Raw genomic sequence first — 16,998 nt, forward strand, 5'->3', positions numbered from 1 at the left:
ACACATGACCCACACCTAGAATCTTAAATGAGTGGTAGGTCTGTCATTCCTCACTCAACCATTTCTGACAAGTGACTGAACACCTTTTGCTTGAGTTTTCTGGATAATAATGAGTTCAAATAGCAGCTTGTTCCACTAATTAACTATTTTGATGATGGAGGGATGACTTCTCTTAATGCTGCACAAAATCACCATCCCCAGAAATACTTCTACTCAGTGGTCCCAATTGTTTGGCTCTAAACCATCTTAAACAAAAATCAGGAAACAAGAAAAAAGACAGGAATGAGAGAGAGATGAATTAACCTCAGATTAGGTAATAGAACAAGGCTGTTTCGACCCTTTAGATTAAGTGAACAAAGTTGCCTGTGGATAGCTCTGTGTCTCTAACGAAATAATGCAATTGACAAAGAAATTAAAAATTAATTAGAAGTCCAACATATGAACATAAAGGTTGTTTAAGGGGGTAGGGATACTATCTTTGAGAAAAATCTTTCTTTGATTCACATCCTGATGACCTTCCTGATGCCACCAACTTTCTCCATTCATCCACTTGATCTGGCCCTGAACTTGGCCAGGCTCCAGTCCATAACTGCAAAGAGAGGAAACTGATGGAAGGGTGGGTTCATCGGTAAAACTGCTGTTTCAATTCATATCACCCAAAATGGGGGCCGAACCTTGACTCCAGTTTCTGAGTACATGTTTGATGGAGACAAATTATATTTTAGGACATTTCTGCTAAACTTGACACAAGATTTACATGGGCACTTGAACTGTAAGTGTGACCAAATATTATTTGGAAACAATAAGTACAAACTCCCAAGTGTACCTGTGCAGTGATTCTTGAGTCTCTGCATGGATGCCTCCTCCCCACCTACTCAGCCCTAAAAGTGAAGCAAGAAGTTAAAAGCCAGTCCTTATGGCCCATCTTTGGAGAATTTCTAGAGCCCTCCTAGCCCTTAGGGACCCACCATCCACACCTGCTCACAGGGTGGGGGCTGCTGAAGTTCTCCTAATTAAGGTAGCATGAATCGCCCCAGGCAGTCCCCTGGGGTGTTTTTAAAGAAGTGAAACCTCCTGGTGAAGGCAGAAACTTTTTGTGTCTTCTTCAGCTCTTGTAAGTTTATATCAAACCAAAGTAATTGAAGCAAATCTCAAGGTAGCAGATGCTGTTAATTTCCTGTCACCTGGTATCTAACAGCAGTACTGCCCCCAGGCCTTGTCTATCTCACCCATCATCAAGTACTTGAGACCTGAGAAGCAGGGAACTGACCTGAGAGGCAAACATCAAAGCTGGCCCTTGAGCCTCACTGGAAGCCTTGAAGATTGAGGTAAGGAATCAGTTCATCCTCTTTAGACAGCTAGGAAGAGGATGGATGAGGAACAGAGTGGTTTTAGAGACTAGAGGCTGCTTTGATTCTGGAGTGTCCCTAGTGAGATACTCAAATGTCTCATGATTTGAGCTGTGGCAATTTTAAGGTTGGATATCCCACCCACTCCCTTGACTGCTCTCCCTTTCAAAAATGACTATGGGCAATCAGCAGTGAGCCATTCCATAAGAGTATGGAGATAAGGTTTCCAGCCTATTGGTGCTCGGGGGCTCTACTAAAGCCACATAACATTGAGTGAATGACCAAACCTCTGCATGCCTCGGTTTCCTCATCCATAAAATGGGAGCAATAGCAAGAGCCATTATTATCAGGAAGATTAAACAACCTAAAATATAGAAGTTTTTCAGGACTGCCTGAGACAAAATAAGAAAATAAATCCGATCATATGAAAGTAATTCCCTTCCTCTTGCTTTAACTGCTTTCATCTCCAAAGAGAAACTGTTCAGTGTAAACAGGCCTAGATGATGCAAGCTCGACTAGCTAACATTCTCTGTGTCATTAGTGCACACCAAACTACTACATGGGAACTGCAGGTAGCAGGATGATGGGTGGATTGATTTTAATCATGTTCTAATGTGTCCTGAGACCTACCAGTGATTGAGAGAGAGGGAGAGAGAGAGAGAGAGAGAGAGAGAGAGAGAGCAAGCCTTCCCTGTTTCCCTTATAATGGTTTTATTTCACCAATTGTCAGGTGAGGTGAAGTTTAACATCTTTTGAATGGGCAGTGTCCAGAGCATGTAAACCTGCCAGAGGAAGGGGCTGTGGGACGTTCCGTTTAACATTTATTGAGCTCATAGTATCATAGGAGACCTGTTTCCTGTGTAATCCTGCACAGTTCCCTTAAGGAACTGATGCTCCATTACAGGAGTTACAATATGCACGAAAATGAAAGTTGATGGTGAAAATTAATAAATGTGAAGAGCTCTTTGGAGAAGGTCTTGCAGTCAGGTGAGAAAGGAGAGGACTGGCCTGAGGTAACACAAACGTCTTCTGTGGATTTTCCAGAAAGTGAGAGGGGGAAAGATTGTCTCAAAGTTTTAGCATACGCAGAGAAGGATGCAGACATGTCTGTCTGTGGCTTTGCTGAGCTGGACTTCAAAGGCCCAGAGGAGGCAAGGAGAGTTTCTCAATAAAGCAGAGACAAGCTAGTGAGAGAGCTGAGCTCAGGGAGGGCTGGACTTAGCTGTGATTTAAGGAATTTGATCTGGGACATTTGTGGAGGATATATTAGAAAAGAAAATGATTGAAGGAATAAAAATGACTGCCAAGATTTTAACACTTTTTAGTTTATTTTCTGTGTGTGTGCATGTGTGTGCCTGTGGATGTGACATGTATGTGTGGAGGTCAGAATTCAGCTTGTGGGAGTTGGTTCTGTCCTTGCACCATGTGGGTCATCAGACTTGGCAGTAAGCACCTTTACCCACTGAGAGATCTTGCTGGCCTGACTCACAAGAATATTTTTGCTAAACCAGGAAAGGAAATGAGAATAAATTTCACAGGGTGACATTAAATGTAGGAAAAAGGTCCATGTGTACGATGCATTACAGAGGAAGAAATGGCTTGATTTTGCCATTATTCAAATATGTGAGGGGGATGAAGGAGCTAGAGTGAAATCTGGCTCTGGTTGTGTCTGTGTGTGTGTATGTGTGTGTATCTGTGTGTCTGTATGTCTGTGTGTGCACGTATTTGCACATGCATGTGCAAACCAAAGGTTGTTGTCAGATGTTTCTCAGTCCTTCTCCATCTTATTTTTTCTCACTCAACCTGGAGCTCACCAATTTGGTTAGACTAACTAGCCAGCAAGCCCCAGGGATCCACCTATCTCCACCCCTCAGCACCGGGGGGTTACAAATGCATGCCACCACACCCGGCATTTGATGTGGGTGCTGGGATCCAAACTCAGCTCCTCTTACTCTGCAGCATGCACCAAGACATCTCGCAAGCCCCCGGCTCCAGCTTTTCAAGTCTAAGCAATAGTCCAAATAAAACAATCAAGACATAGTGCCTTAAAAAGGCTGCCGGCTGCCGCACAGCCTTTGAGCTGAGACGTTTCTGTTGAGTGACTAGTAGAAATTAATTGCAGAGCACTGTGGAGTGTGTGGGCGGTGAGGAAGTTGGGGAAAAGGGTGGAATACAAAGTTTGAAGAAGCTGAGGTAAAGGAAAGGGAAATGGGGGCGTAGTGGCTGAGGAAACTGCTAGATCTAAACATGAGGGTTTGGGGACTCCAGGGACACGGTAGCACATTCTACTCATCGTAGGGATCCGGTAAAAACAATTGTTTTTTGAGTATTTATTACCTTATCTACCACAGTATATCTTATGTTAATCCTGACTGTATAGCGATCACAAGTACAGCAAGAACTGGATCCCAGCTCTTTCTGCTACATTAGGCCACAAATAGGGTGAAACTCAGTGCAAGGAAGAACAAATGTCTGGGAAGAGCAAGTACCTTGGTAGAAGCAGACTAAGAGCATTCATGGGGACAGGACCTAAGAGCATCCATCCTCCACTGTGCGTGCACAGGAGGCCGAAAAGGATGAAGGCAAAGTTATTTTGAGTTTCAAAAGAGGAACCTGAGGTTAGGGGGCTTCAAACTTCTCAGTAGATGATGGAGTTATTGGACCTAAAAGTCATTATTCAAACTAAGACCTGCACAAGAAGCTGTGAGATCTTCAGGGGATAGACAAGGAAATGCTGGCGCCTCCTGAACGCAGAAAAGATTTGCAGAAGTTGCTGTGGGAGATAAGATGGGGAGGGGCGGGGCACGACTGAGTGAGTCCTGATTTCAGCACCCGTGCTCATTGATCTACCAGATTATCTCTGCACTTAGCTGTGAGACACATTCTATTCAAGTCATTTTTGTATCGTTTAAATAATAAAGTAAAGTTGTGAGACCTGTAGCAGTCACGTGAGTATGTGGACTCATTCTAGCTACTGGATTTCCATAGAATATAATTTTATCATTGCAGGGTCAGTCTACAGAGCCTAGCTCTGTGTGTGTGTGTGTGTGTGTGAGAGAGAGAGAGAGAGAGAGAGAGAGAAGAGAAATAGTATTGCCATAAAAAATATGTAAGTCATATTTTTGTTTATAAAATACTATTTTGTAGTAATATTTTTCAAGACTCTGTAGAAATATAGTTGCTATTATAAACATACTATTTTAACAGAAAAACAAAATGTCCCTCTCTCTATAGTCATTACTGTTTATAGCCAATATAGATGCAGCCCCAGCAGAATTTTGCTAAACAAAAGGTTTATCTCACCAACAATATATAGACCCAAGCCTTCACTGAGCAGCTGGTACATAATGAGGAATTAAAACAATGATAATTTTCTTCATTTTGCTGTGATAAACACCATGACCAAAAGCTACTGGGAGAAGAAAGGGTTTCTTTGCGCTTACAGGTTACAGTTCATCATAGCAGGAAGGTGCAGGAGCTTAATCTGGAACCTGGAGCAGGGGCTGCTGGGGAGGACCGCTGCTTGCTGAGCTGCCTTTCTCATCTAGTCCTGGCCCCCCTGACACCACCCACAGTGTGCTAGGCCCTCCTACATCAATTAGCAATTAGGAAAATGCCTCACAGGCATGGCCTCAGGCCAGGCTGAGCTGAGAGGTCCTTCAGCTGAAGTTCCCTCTTTCCAGGTGACTCCAGGTCAAGTTGACAACTGAAGCTAACTGCAACACTGATCCAGTCATTTTCTTTAACTGTAACACTGATCCAATCATTACCTTTAACTGTAACACTGATCTGGCCATTGCCTTTCTAACTGTAATGCTGATTCAGTCATTGTCTTTACATTTTAAGTCATCACCAAATTAGGCCCCCTAGAATGGAGAAAATGTATTAACATATCTTGAGCTCCATTTATACATCTATAGAAAGGAGATACAATGCCTACACAAAAGGGAGGTGTGGGAAAATTAGAATTAGCATATCCATCTCCCTTATACATAGTATGTGCTCAAGTAAACATTTGTGGTCATATGGTCTAGACTGTGGTCCATCAGAAAGTGCATTTGAGTCAGAATCGTGATGCCTGCCTTCAAGTTTGGCCCCAGTACTACATGTAAGATATTTACAAGCAAAGCCCATCTCCAGGCAGCAGTTTCCTAATTTGTGACATGAACAGATTGGTTTCTGAGGTTTTTCTAGCCCTAAACCAGAATTCATTTGCAAAATCCTTAGTGTGATATGTGAATATATTCCTTTTCGGTAGTCTTGTGGTAGTTTGTGGTATGCAGCAGATTCCCTCAGGCTATACGACATCTGGTGACTTAGAACAGGGAGGCAATCAGATGAGAAACCTCACATCACAAGCTCTTTTTGATCCTCCAGCCCAGGCCACAGGCAGACCATGTTCCCAACTGCTTCAAGTCACCTAAATGTTACAAATACATGAAGGGAAAGGGAGAGGTCTGTAAGGAAGAGTCTGGGGTCTTTGCCCCCCAACAGGAGACAAAGCAGCTGAGGCATGGTCACCCCATTTGACAGGCCAGAAGCCTCACTGCTTGAACAAGTTAACTAACTTTTCTGCCTTTGTTTCTTATTTTGTAAAACAGAGCCAATGTTTAACCTCATCTACTCTGTGAGACTCAGAAGAGATACCTGGGGTGGCATTTTCTTGTAATTATAAAGTAGGCATTATGGGCCATGGTGGCACACACCTTTAATCCCAATACTGGAGAGGCAGAGACAAGATCTCTGTGAGATGGAGGCCAACCTGGCCTACAATAGCAAGTTCTAGGCCAGCTGTGGCTACAGGAAGACTGTCTCAAAAAATAATATAAAATAAAAAAGTACAAAAGTAAGAGATTCATATGGCTGTGTTAGAGGAGACCTGCAGCTACCCAGCTCTCTGTGGCCTTAGAATGATTAAATCTGGATAGACAGTTACACAACTCACCATCCATAAAGATGAGGCCAGGGGTGTGACCCTAGAGAGGGATTTCCTAGACACAGGAAATTATCAATAGAATTTCTGTAAGTGGGTGACATAACCAGTGAATGAATAACCCCAACGAAGAGCTCATGAAGAACGCTGAGTAGTCTCAAGCTTCAGGTGCTGAATGAATGTGGCTCATGACCTTGTCACTTCAGAAAGAAACAACCCATGCGTAAAACAGACAGCACTTGCTGCCCTCATCCTCTCCACCAGCCACATTCTCATTCAAGTATCCACTCATTTCCTACAACAACTCTATGAGAAGGGTACTATTCTCATTTTACAGATGGATGAAGTGGAAACCATGGCTCAGAAAGGTAAGATGAGTGAGAATCACAAAACAGCCAATGCTTATTCAGACTTAAGTGCTTTACATACATTTCATATTTATTCAAAATTTACTAAAAAGCTACTACAGTCTAGCATTATTTTAGATACTGGTTAAGAGACAACAAAATCATTCTCTGGAGAGAGAGAGAGAGAGAGAGAGAGAGAGAGAATGAGAATAAACAAGTAAACAAGGTAAATGTAACCAGTAACAAGTGCCAAAATGTGACTAAAATAGAATTTACTGAGGAAGAGAGACTATGTAAGAGAGTGTACAGTAGGCTGAAGGTCCATAGAAGACTTCTTTGAAGAGCTGACATTTGAGCTAGCTATACTGAAATGAGAAGACCCCCGACCCATGCATGAACCATTAGTCCGTGTATCTCCATGAAACAAGAACTATTATCACTTCCACTTTGCAGTTGAAGAACCAACAACTCGGGGTAAAGAGAATGATTACTGTTTAATGATTACTAGGCAATCTGACTCCAGTGGTCACCATCTCGCATGTGATCTTAGACAGCCTTCTTGATGTGAATGACTCAAAGTCACAGAGTTAGAGGGAGAGAATGGCCTAGAATCAGCTCCTCCTAATTCTAAGGACAATCCTCCCCATACTCTGACATGATGCCTCTGGGCTGTCATACTGTTCCAAGACAGATAAATGAATAACTCGATAGAAAATATACTTTCCAAATGAGAGTACCCAAGGAGAGACAATTAGACTAATGCTCAGTGGTGTTTTCCTACCATTCACAATGGGTCTTGGGTTCAAGCTCCAGCACAGTGGGAATGTGTCCAAACAAGATGACTAGGAATTCTAGCCCACACTTCTGGACCCAAGTGTGCTTGCCTAAGTCAGTCCCTCTAGCTCCTTTCCCATAACCTAGAAGTACGCCTTACCTCAGGCCTGAGGTTACCAGAAAGAGGGCCTATCTACCCTCAGTGATGCCATGAAGGGACTTCTGACTAAGGCATCTGATGGTGACAGAAGGGAAGATGTCAAAGCCTCTATCATTACTCTTACTATTTTATTTTCAGGAATTTTGAGAACATAATGACAACACCCAGAAACTCAGTGAGTGGAACTTTCCCAGCAGAGCCTACAAAAGGCCCCCTTGCCATGCAAGTCGCTCAAAAAGTAAACCTCAGGAGGACGCCTTCAATAGTGGGCCCCACGCAAAGCTTCTTCATGAGGGAATCAAAGGCTTTGGGGGTAAGACAGCTCCCCTCTATCCATTCCACAGCCTGGAGATGCTCTGGCCTGCAAAGGCAGATGCTGAAGGCCCTGTATAGAAGTTCACTCCATCTTGAACAAGTATAATCCAACCTGATGTGTTCTTGATGTCTGGCACAGTAGGCTGGACCAGAAAGGAACCAAAGAATTACCACTAGGGCCACTCCAAGGTGATCTTGGGTCACCTCTTGGCTTAGAGGTTAAGAATCTTCCATCCTAGTCCATGGCTAGAATCTCAAACATATTTATTCCTTGGAAATGCCCTGTGCAATGTGGAAAATGGATCTGAACAAGAGAGAGGCAAATCTGCAGCACCACTACCCACCCCCCCACTCCCTTATGCTCTTTCAGGGTCTCAAGTCAGGCCCCAAATTTCCATCCTTTGGCTTCTGGCAGGGATGAGTTCTGTTCACCACAAGCATCTTTCTTCTCTCCCCAGGCTGTCCAGGTCATGAATGGCCTCTTCCATATTGCCCTGGGGGGACTGCTGATGATCCCTACAGGGGTCTATGCACCCATCTGTGTGAGTGTGTGGTACCCTCTCTGGGGAGGCATTATGGTAAGTTTAAACAAAGAACAGCCATTTGTGACATGATGAAGGAAAAAAATGCCAAAAAGCTCTCTACTGTTTCTGTGTTGAGGAAAATGTATAGGCAAGGAGTTTATTTGGTTAATATAGTTCAGTAGGAAGACATGTGGATGATACTACATGTGCCCTGTGAGTTTCATGTGTCATGCCTCATATGGATTCAGGGAAAGATGCTCCCCTTGATGTACACAGGGCCTTTCCACAGCCAGTTCTCACAAGGGACAAGTATTTGGTATTTTAGAAAGGAGGAAAGGGAGCATCCCAAGTCCTCCTAGCACCCTACAATTCTGTTAGTTACCATGGCACCTGGTGAGATTATCCCAATCCCAAATCAATCTCTTTGCATTTATGAGCTGTATTAGTCAAACTTTTCTGTTGCTGTGATAGAAGCACTGACCCAAGCAATTTACAGAAGGAAGAGTTTATTTGAGCTTATGGTTCCAGGGGAATTATAGTCCCTCTTGGTGGGGAGGCATGGTGGCAGAGGTGACTGGAGAAGAGGAGTGGAAGCTAAGCTCTACATCTTCCAGCAGGCACAGAAAACAAGAGAGAGCAACTGGTGATCTGGCAAGGCTTTTAAGAACTCTCTAAGCCCACCCCCAGTAATGTGCTTCCTCCAGGATAGCCACACCCTCTAAAACCTCCCAAAACAGTGCCATCATCTGGGGACAAAATGTCCAAACCCTTGGCGCCTATGGAGGACATTTTTATTCAAACCACCACATTCCATCCCCTGGCCCCCATAGGCTCATGATCCTATAAAATGCAAAATGCATTTAGTCCAACTTTAAAAGTCCCCATAGTCATTATCAGTCACAATACAATTCAAAAGTCCACAGCCCACAGGTAAATATCTTAACTGTAAGCCTCTATAAAAGACAAATTACATACTCCCAACATACAGTGGAACTAAATATGCATTACCATTCCAAAAGGGAGGACTGGAGGCATAGTAAGGAAATACTGGACCAAAACAAGACCGAAAACCAGCAGGGCAAACACAAAATCCAGTAGCTCCATGTCCAATTTCTGGGACTTTACTTAGATGTCCAACCTCTCTAGCTTTGCTGCATGCAACACATCTCTCTCGCGCTGGTACCACTCCCTGTATGCAGGTCTTCTTGGCAGATGCCTCACAGCTCTGGCATCACAAACTTCTTGGGGGTCTCCATTACCTACCAGGCTTCACCTTCACAACTTCACGCAATGGCCTATCAGGGCCTTCTCTAGGCAGGGATACCCCTGCTGCATGCTGCCTGGCCTCCGAGGCTCTCTGAAACTTCGGAGGAAGAATTGATGACCCCTTCACTCTTCCATCTTTCATGCCTCTAAAGCCAGCACCAGGTGAATGACAATGCCAAGTTTGACTGCAAGTTTGGGATGGACTCCAGCCTGCTTTATCCATTTTAGAAGCTTTTCTCTTCCATGGCCCCTGCAGCATTTTCCTTTTACAAGCTGGAGGCTTAACTGGGTGTGGTCTTGCCCTGGAGGCACTCTCTCCATTGTTTAAGTTTGCATCTCTAGGCCCCTACTTAATCACTTTAATCTCCTTATCAATGGGATCACATGCCAGGGCTCCAATTTTTATCTTCCTAGTGCTCTTTTTCAATCCAAACTGCATTTCTTTCTGCCCCATTTGCTCTCTTTCACTGTAGATCTGCATAATATTCACCATTAATAGCCACACCACCATTTCTACATTAGGCTGTCTTGAAATTTCTTCCACCAAAGAAATTGGTCCATTACTTTTCAACTTAGCCTCAGGCAAGCTTTTGGGTCTAGAGCAGACTCCAGCCAGACTTTGCCAAAATATCCCAAGTGCTGCTCAAGTCCTATTTCCCTCTGGAACTACATTGTTCTCAGCACTACTTTCTTCCAGGTGTTTACTTGAATGGCCTGTTAAACTCTGATTACAGCAATCAACCACTTTTCTAGCCCAAACTTCCAAAGTCTTCCACATTTTTCCAAAACCCCACATGGTCAGGTTCTGACCTGCCAACAGCCCACTCTCTGGTACCAATTACTGTATTAGTAACTTTTCTATTGCTATGATAGAAATACTGACCCAAGCAATTTATAGAAGAGTTTATTTGAGCTTATGGTTCCATGGGAATTATAGTCCTTCTTGGTGGGAAGGCATGGTGGCAGAGGTGGCTGGAGAAGAGGAGAAAGCATAGGAAACAAGAGAGAGCGACTACCGATCTGGCATGGCTTAAGAATTCTCTAAGCCCATCCCCAGTGATGTGCTTCCTCCAGGATAGCCACACCTTCTAAAACCTCCCAAAACAGCACCATCATTTGTGGACAAAATGTCCAAATACTTGGAGCCTATGGGGGACATTTTTATTCAAACCACCACATGAGCACTGCAGGAACACTCCTTTGGGCTCTTTAATATTCATGTCTGCCAAATGTGTAGCTGTGTGCAACCCGAGGCAGCTGTGTTTATGTTGCCAGGATACTTCCATGATTGTGTAACTCTAAAAGTAAGTCCAGCATGGAACCTGTCAGGACAAGGGTAGGTTCATTACAAGATTCCCTCCCTTTTACAGCTTGAACTGTAGGAAAGGAAGTGGGGAGATAATCACCATTACTTCCTGTAACAACTGACTTTGGGTAGATAATCACCATTACTTCCTGTAACAACCAACATTTTAAAGAAGGGTCTATCATATTCAAGACGAATATCGCTTTTCTGGTTGACATACTTCCAGTAGCAATGAAGCCATTTAAATCACTGTGACTCCAAAGAATATTTTCACTAAGTAAATAGAGAATAAAACGTTTTAATTCACACTGACACTTTCCTACCTATGCCTCCCAGGCACCAGCCCTAATTATATTTTGAAACATGGTATCCAGGGCTAATTGCAACTCCTTATGTTGATAAGGAGTAAGGCATATTATTGTGCATGATTCCTTATGTTTATATTTGATGGTGCAGACCAAGAGGGCTCTCACTGACAGGGAAATGTGAGTTTTGTCTCTTTGTTTATTCTGTTCTAGTTAGTGATCGTCAGAGATCAAACAGCATGGACTGAATGTAGGTGAACTGGAATATAACTGCAAGGACATTAACTAACCTGATGAAATTTGAAGCACCAGAGTTTTAGTGAAGAAGGCTACAAATGTAGATGGCTTCCTTACAACCAGATCTCAATGTTAAAATGTCATCTCTCTCTCTCTCTCTCCATCCCCTTCCTCCTTCTCCTACCCTCTACCTACCCACCTCTCTTTACAGTATATTATTTCTGGATCACTCCTGGCAGCAGCAGAACAAACCTCCAGGAAGAGCTTGGCAAGTAACCGTATGTCCTTTCCCACACATCAGGGAGATAATTACCTTTCCAGTTGTAAACCAGGCTTTGCAGTCACAGACTCTCCCTAAGCAAAGAATCCTTTATAGTATTGGTTGTGATTTTATTCATGAAAGCTTTGAAAATGACATCTGCCTTAATTAAGTCTGTTCAAGGAAACAGTATCAAAGGCAGAGCTCCACAGACTGCACTTACCATGTTCTTTTCAATGTTAAGTTCTGTATGGAAATTAAAAGAATGCCATTCCCCTCACACACCATTTAGGAAAATTATCTGATGGATGCAGTTGATTCCTGTTCTAGCTAAGTTAGAACCCTGAGCAAGTACAGAGGAGTCATTGAGATTTCACTTGTAATTGAAAGTGCTAGTCCCGGCTGACATGAAATCAACAGGAGGATCAAATGGAACATCGGGTGTGTGTCAGATTTGTTCACACTCACAAAAAAAAAAAAAGTACCCTAAGGAATCTTGATTCTGAATGGTGACAAGAGTGTGTGTTATTCCACACACAAAACTGAGTCACTGTTAGGAAGGCACTGAGTGGATTAAGATGGTTCCTCTCTAAAAGTGTTTGACAGATTCCATTTGGGGAGAAAGAAATTGTTTACAAATATCAAATACAACCAAAACTACTGACTTGCCACGGGTAGGTAGCAATGAAATATTTATTTCATGAAACAATCATCAGCCATTCCACACCACCATGAGCTCACCATATATGACTTCCTGTGTTAAGCTTTGATCATCCATGCAAAGTAGAGCATCCACACCCACTTTCTCCAGCCCTTGTTACCCAGACAAATCAGTCCCAATGGTATTTTAGAAAACAGTCCACTGGGACTGACTATGCCTTTGTCCATAAGGAAAAGTAGTTGTGTTATTGTGGTGGATACATTATATTTGATAGCACATACCTAGAAGGTTCTGTCTCCTTCCAGTCTATGCCAACAGTGCCACCCCACTCAGGTGTGACAGAACATTGTCCTTATTGCTCTGTCCACTGCTCTTTTATGCAAAGAGATAATAATCTGGATGCCATTAATACTTATTTACTCAACAAGTATTGATTACATGTTGGGAGAATGGTGGTAATGAAGGAAGTACAGGGATATAAACTAGGAATTTTGGTTTCATAAATTGAACAGATGGTGGCTGCATAAAATGAAACTAGAAGACAAGAAAAAGAGCAAGAGAGAGAGAGAGAGAGAGAGAGAGAGAGAAAGAGAGAAAGCTAACAGCTTTATTTTTTAGTGACAAAGGGGTTATAACCAACAATAGAGAACTGTGGTAGAATTTGGGCTGTAGCATCCTTATGATTCAGGGGAATGGCATCTGGGATTCCATCCTGGGTACGATAACATGCCAGATTTGTTCACACTCTGTATATTTACCAAATAAAAATCAAATCTAATCAGCAAATCTGTTTGTCTGTGCTCCAGGTCAAAGTGAAAGTGATACTGAGCTCACTGAGCCTCTTTGCCGCCATTTCTGGAATCATCCTTTTGATCATGGACATACTTAATATTAAACTTTCACATTTTTTAAAGATGGAGAGTCTGAATCTTATTAAAACTCCCATGCCTTATATTAACATCTACAACTGTGAACCTGTTAACCCTGCTGAGAAAAACTCTCCATCTACACAATACTGCTACAACATACAATCTGTGTTCCTGGTAAGTATGAAGTTAGATTCCTCTCCACAGAAGGAACATGGTATTTTTAAACTTTTATTTATTATTTTTATTTTATGTGTATAAGTGTATTGCCTGCATGTCTATAGGTGTACCAGTGTTATGCAATGCCCTCAGAAGTCAGAGGGTGTTATGTTTCCCTGGAACTGGAATTACAGATGATTATTAACTGCCATGTGGGTGCTAGAAATCGAATCTGAGTCCTCTGCAAGAGCAGTCAGTGCTCTTAACCACTGAGCCATCTATCTAGCCCTGAAACATGGTACTTTTTATATTATGAATATCAGCTTTGAATTCAGATGGTCTGTGTTTGCTACTTTTTGCATAATATGGCTTTGGGGAAGAACCTGGCCCGTACATCGCTTAGAATAATATCTTATATAGAGAAAATTCTGGTTTTGTATTTATTATTTCTTTTGAGCAATGGTAATTCTATGTAGCCCTGGTTGACCTACCAGTCAGTATGTAGCACAGGCTAGCCTCAAATTCACAACAATCTACCTGCTCAGCCTCCTGAGTGCTAAGATATCTGTCATGTGCCACCACACCTAGCTTTATGTGTTTGTTCACTATTATAAAAGGCAATAGCGGCATTAAGAACAATTATTATTAATATAAATATGGAAGAAATTCCTAAGATGTTGTGAACATATTTTCCTCACAAAATTCTAAGTGTAGATTTTGAAGGGGGAATGACTCTAGCCCTCAAGTGTTGAAGTTGGCATGATGCCGCAGAGCCTAAAACCGTTTGAATGTTTTTTTAGCAGTTTCATCTGGCTCAGGCTGGCCTTGACCTTACTATGTAGCCAAGAATTACCTTGAACTTCTGCCTTCCTGCCTCCATTTCCCCAGTACTGGGATTCTAGGCATGCACCACCATGCCTGGTTTATGCAGTGCTGAGGATGGAACCCAGGGCTTTATGCATCCTAGACGAATACTCTACCAACTGAGCTACAGTGCCAGACCAAGCTGATAGGATTTAATGTAAGACTCATGTAATTTACTCTTTCCTACCTAGGATTGGTTCTTTAGTTTATTCTTCCTGCCTTGCTTTGCTGTGCCTGAAGTTATGTTAAGCACTCAGGATGTGAAGGTGCTGTTACAGCAGCAGTTCCCTGAGCTGCTCGCCACCCATCATTCCCTAAAGAACCAATCTGTTCTTTTCATCACTGAATTTCAATCATCAGTCATTACTGTACAGCAACCATTCTGTCCTGCCGTTATCACATTTTCACCTCCATTCCGTTGCTTTTCAGGGCATTTTGTCAGTGATGCTGATCTTTGCCTTCTTCCAGAAGCTTGTAACAGCTGGCATCGTGGAGAACGAATGGAAGAGAATGTGCTCCAGACCCAAAGCTGTAAGTTAGAGCCATCGCGTAAACATGTTTGTCTAAAGCATAAGTTGTCCATTAACATCTTTCTGTGAATTCACACCTACAAAGCATGCTTCACATAGAACTGAATCTCATAAGAATTTGAAACAGGAGCTTTGTGGGTGAACAAAAATGGTTTTGCCATATTTCTGGGAAACAGAAAACACCAATAGTGAAAATAGGTGTTTTGAATAATAAATAATATTGGAAATAAGTCTATGGTTAGACAGAAGCTAGAGTTCTATACCACGTACCTTCTTACTAACCTTTCCTCTACTAGACTTAAGACTTCCACCTCCATTTCATGTTCCCATCTTAATATGCACGACAGGATAGCTGAAGGTTGAAGGCTCATAAAGCCACTGCTCACTTCTCAATCTTCCTCTCTCCTCCTGCTCCCTTGACCTCACTGTACGTACTCAAAGAGACTCCAAAGTTGAGAAATAGGAATATCCCAATAATAGAGCTATTAGCCACTATTTGAGAACTTCAGACTGCAAGATTTAGAATAGAACTCAGAAGTCATAACTGACTCCTTTATTGTGCAGAAGGAGAAAGGGAGAAGGAGAATCACTTCCCAGGTGATAAGTCCCAAAGGAAATCAGAACTAGATTCTAAACGCCTCTATTTTTGATGTGTTCTTTTTCCCTGTGGTATGATTGATTATCTCAGGCAAACTGGGAAATGCCTGGAGCCTGGAGGATTTACTCAGACTTGAATTTTAATAAGTAGGTGATTGGGTAAGGATCCAAGCATCTGAAAAGTCAGTCTTGGTATCTTATGGTATATGACAAATGAAACAAAGTACCAAAAGGACAAATTGGTATTTGATAAATGTGTGCAGATTGTTGAGAACCATGTCCATGGAAAAGGTCAAGAAGCCTCTGTTTGTGTTCTAGAATGTGGTTCTCCTGTCAGCTGGAGAAAAAAAAGACCAGACAATCAAAACGAAAGAAGAAATCGAAACCATTGAGCTCAGTGAAATGCCCTCCCAACCAAAGAATGAAGAAGAGATTGAAATTATTCCAGTGCAAGAGGAAGAAGAAGAAGAAGCAGAAATAAACTTTCCAGAGCCCCCTCAAGATCAGGAATCCTTGCCAGTGGAAAATGAGATCTTGCCCTAACCTCTTCCTTCTGTTTCACATTTTCTTTTGTAAGCAATAATGCTTAGAGAGCTTCCATAGCTGCCTATGGTCTGCATTTACCCTCCATATTTCCAGCACCTTCCTCTCCTTCACTTTCAGGGAATGCAGCAACTGTAGCAGATTGTGTTGTTTCTTGCTTGGGAACTCTTACCATGGCAGAAATGCTGAGGAACTTGATTCTTACTTTTTCTTGACTAGGCATTTTAATGGTAGTGGCACTTTTTTTTTATCCCATTCCTTTTATCAATAACAGGGAGGGAAAAGACCCATGACTCATCCATCTCTGAACTATCTTCACCCCCTTCAACATCTACATGTTTAGTGGGGTCTCTTTTGCACCATTGTCTTAAAGAAAATAGAAATAATAAATATGAGAAGCAATGAGACAGATTGCACCTATCTTCCCATAGGGATGCCACTATGGCATGTTCTTTGAGCTTCTGTATCCCATTTGGGAAGCTATGAAAGGCCAATACCCAACCCCTTCTTTGTACAAACAGTTTAGTTCATACATAAGCAACAGTCTGTGTCTTCACTTTGCCCAACATCTGTCCTAGGCTTATAGTCACATCATTTGCCTAGTTTTAGGCTTTAGGCAAGAAAAGAAAGAATGGAAGACCAAAATACCATAATGGGTGTCCAGATCTCAAGTGACAAGCAATATTTGTACTTACAGAATGCTTTCCAGATGATAGAGCATTTTATGAAATAATTTCACTTGATCCTTCATGACCTACAAAGCATGTCTACCCTTATTCTGAAAGTAATGCAAAGTAGCAAACAAGCCAGGGTACCCTGTAACAGTCCTAAGTAATAATGGGGGAACTTGACTCAGACCCAGATCTTCATACTCAGATCCAGGTGATGTTAGAAATAACTGAATTTTCTACCCAATGTCTGCATAGACTTCTAGTGACAAGCACGTTTTTATCAAGCGCCTAGTCTGACCAGAAGGTGTGTTGAGTCACAGAGGAGTCAGAAT

General features: G+C 42.3%; 1 protein-coding gene across 1 annotated transcript; it reads left to right on the forward strand.

Moving 5' to 3' along the window:
• Window positions 1–1,247: 1,247 nt before the first annotated feature.
• Ms4a1 (membrane spanning 4-domains A1) lies at window positions 1,248–16,192 on the forward strand. The gene is made up of 7 exons (XM_008840732.3): window positions 1,248–1,328; window positions 7,702–7,876; window positions 8,337–8,456; window positions 11,728–11,784; window positions 13,243–13,479; window positions 14,755–14,856; window positions 15,771–16,192. The coding sequence occupies exons 2-7, from the start codon at window positions 7,718–7,720 to the stop codon at window positions 15,993–15,995; spliced, it is 900 nt and encodes a 299-aa protein (XP_008838954.1). The 5' UTR covers window positions 1,248–1,328; window positions 7,702–7,717; the 3' UTR covers window positions 15,996–16,192.
• Window positions 16,193–16,998: the final 806 nt, after the last annotated feature.

Source organism: Nannospalax galili, unplaced genomic scaffold (genome assembly GCF_000622305.1).
Source record: "Nannospalax galili isolate Female #2095 unplaced genomic scaffold, S.galili_v1.0 scaffold1321, whole genome shotgun sequence".
Taxonomy (NCBI): domain Eukaryota; kingdom Metazoa; phylum Chordata; class Mammalia; order Rodentia; family Spalacidae; genus Nannospalax; species Nannospalax galili.

Coding starts and splice junctions, on each gene's coding strand:
- Ms4a1 (XM_008840732.3), top strand. CDS start 7,718: ATGACAACACCCAGAAACTCAGTGAGTGGAACTTTCCCAGCAGAGCCT. Junction 8,457..11,727: donor CTCTCTGGGGAGGCATTATG/GTAAGTTTAAAC, acceptor CTCTCTTTACAG/TATATTATTTCTGGATCACT. Junction 11,785..13,242: donor AAACCTCCAGGAAGAGCTTG/GCAAGTAACCGT, acceptor TCTGTGCTCCAG/GTCAAAGTGAAAGTGATACT.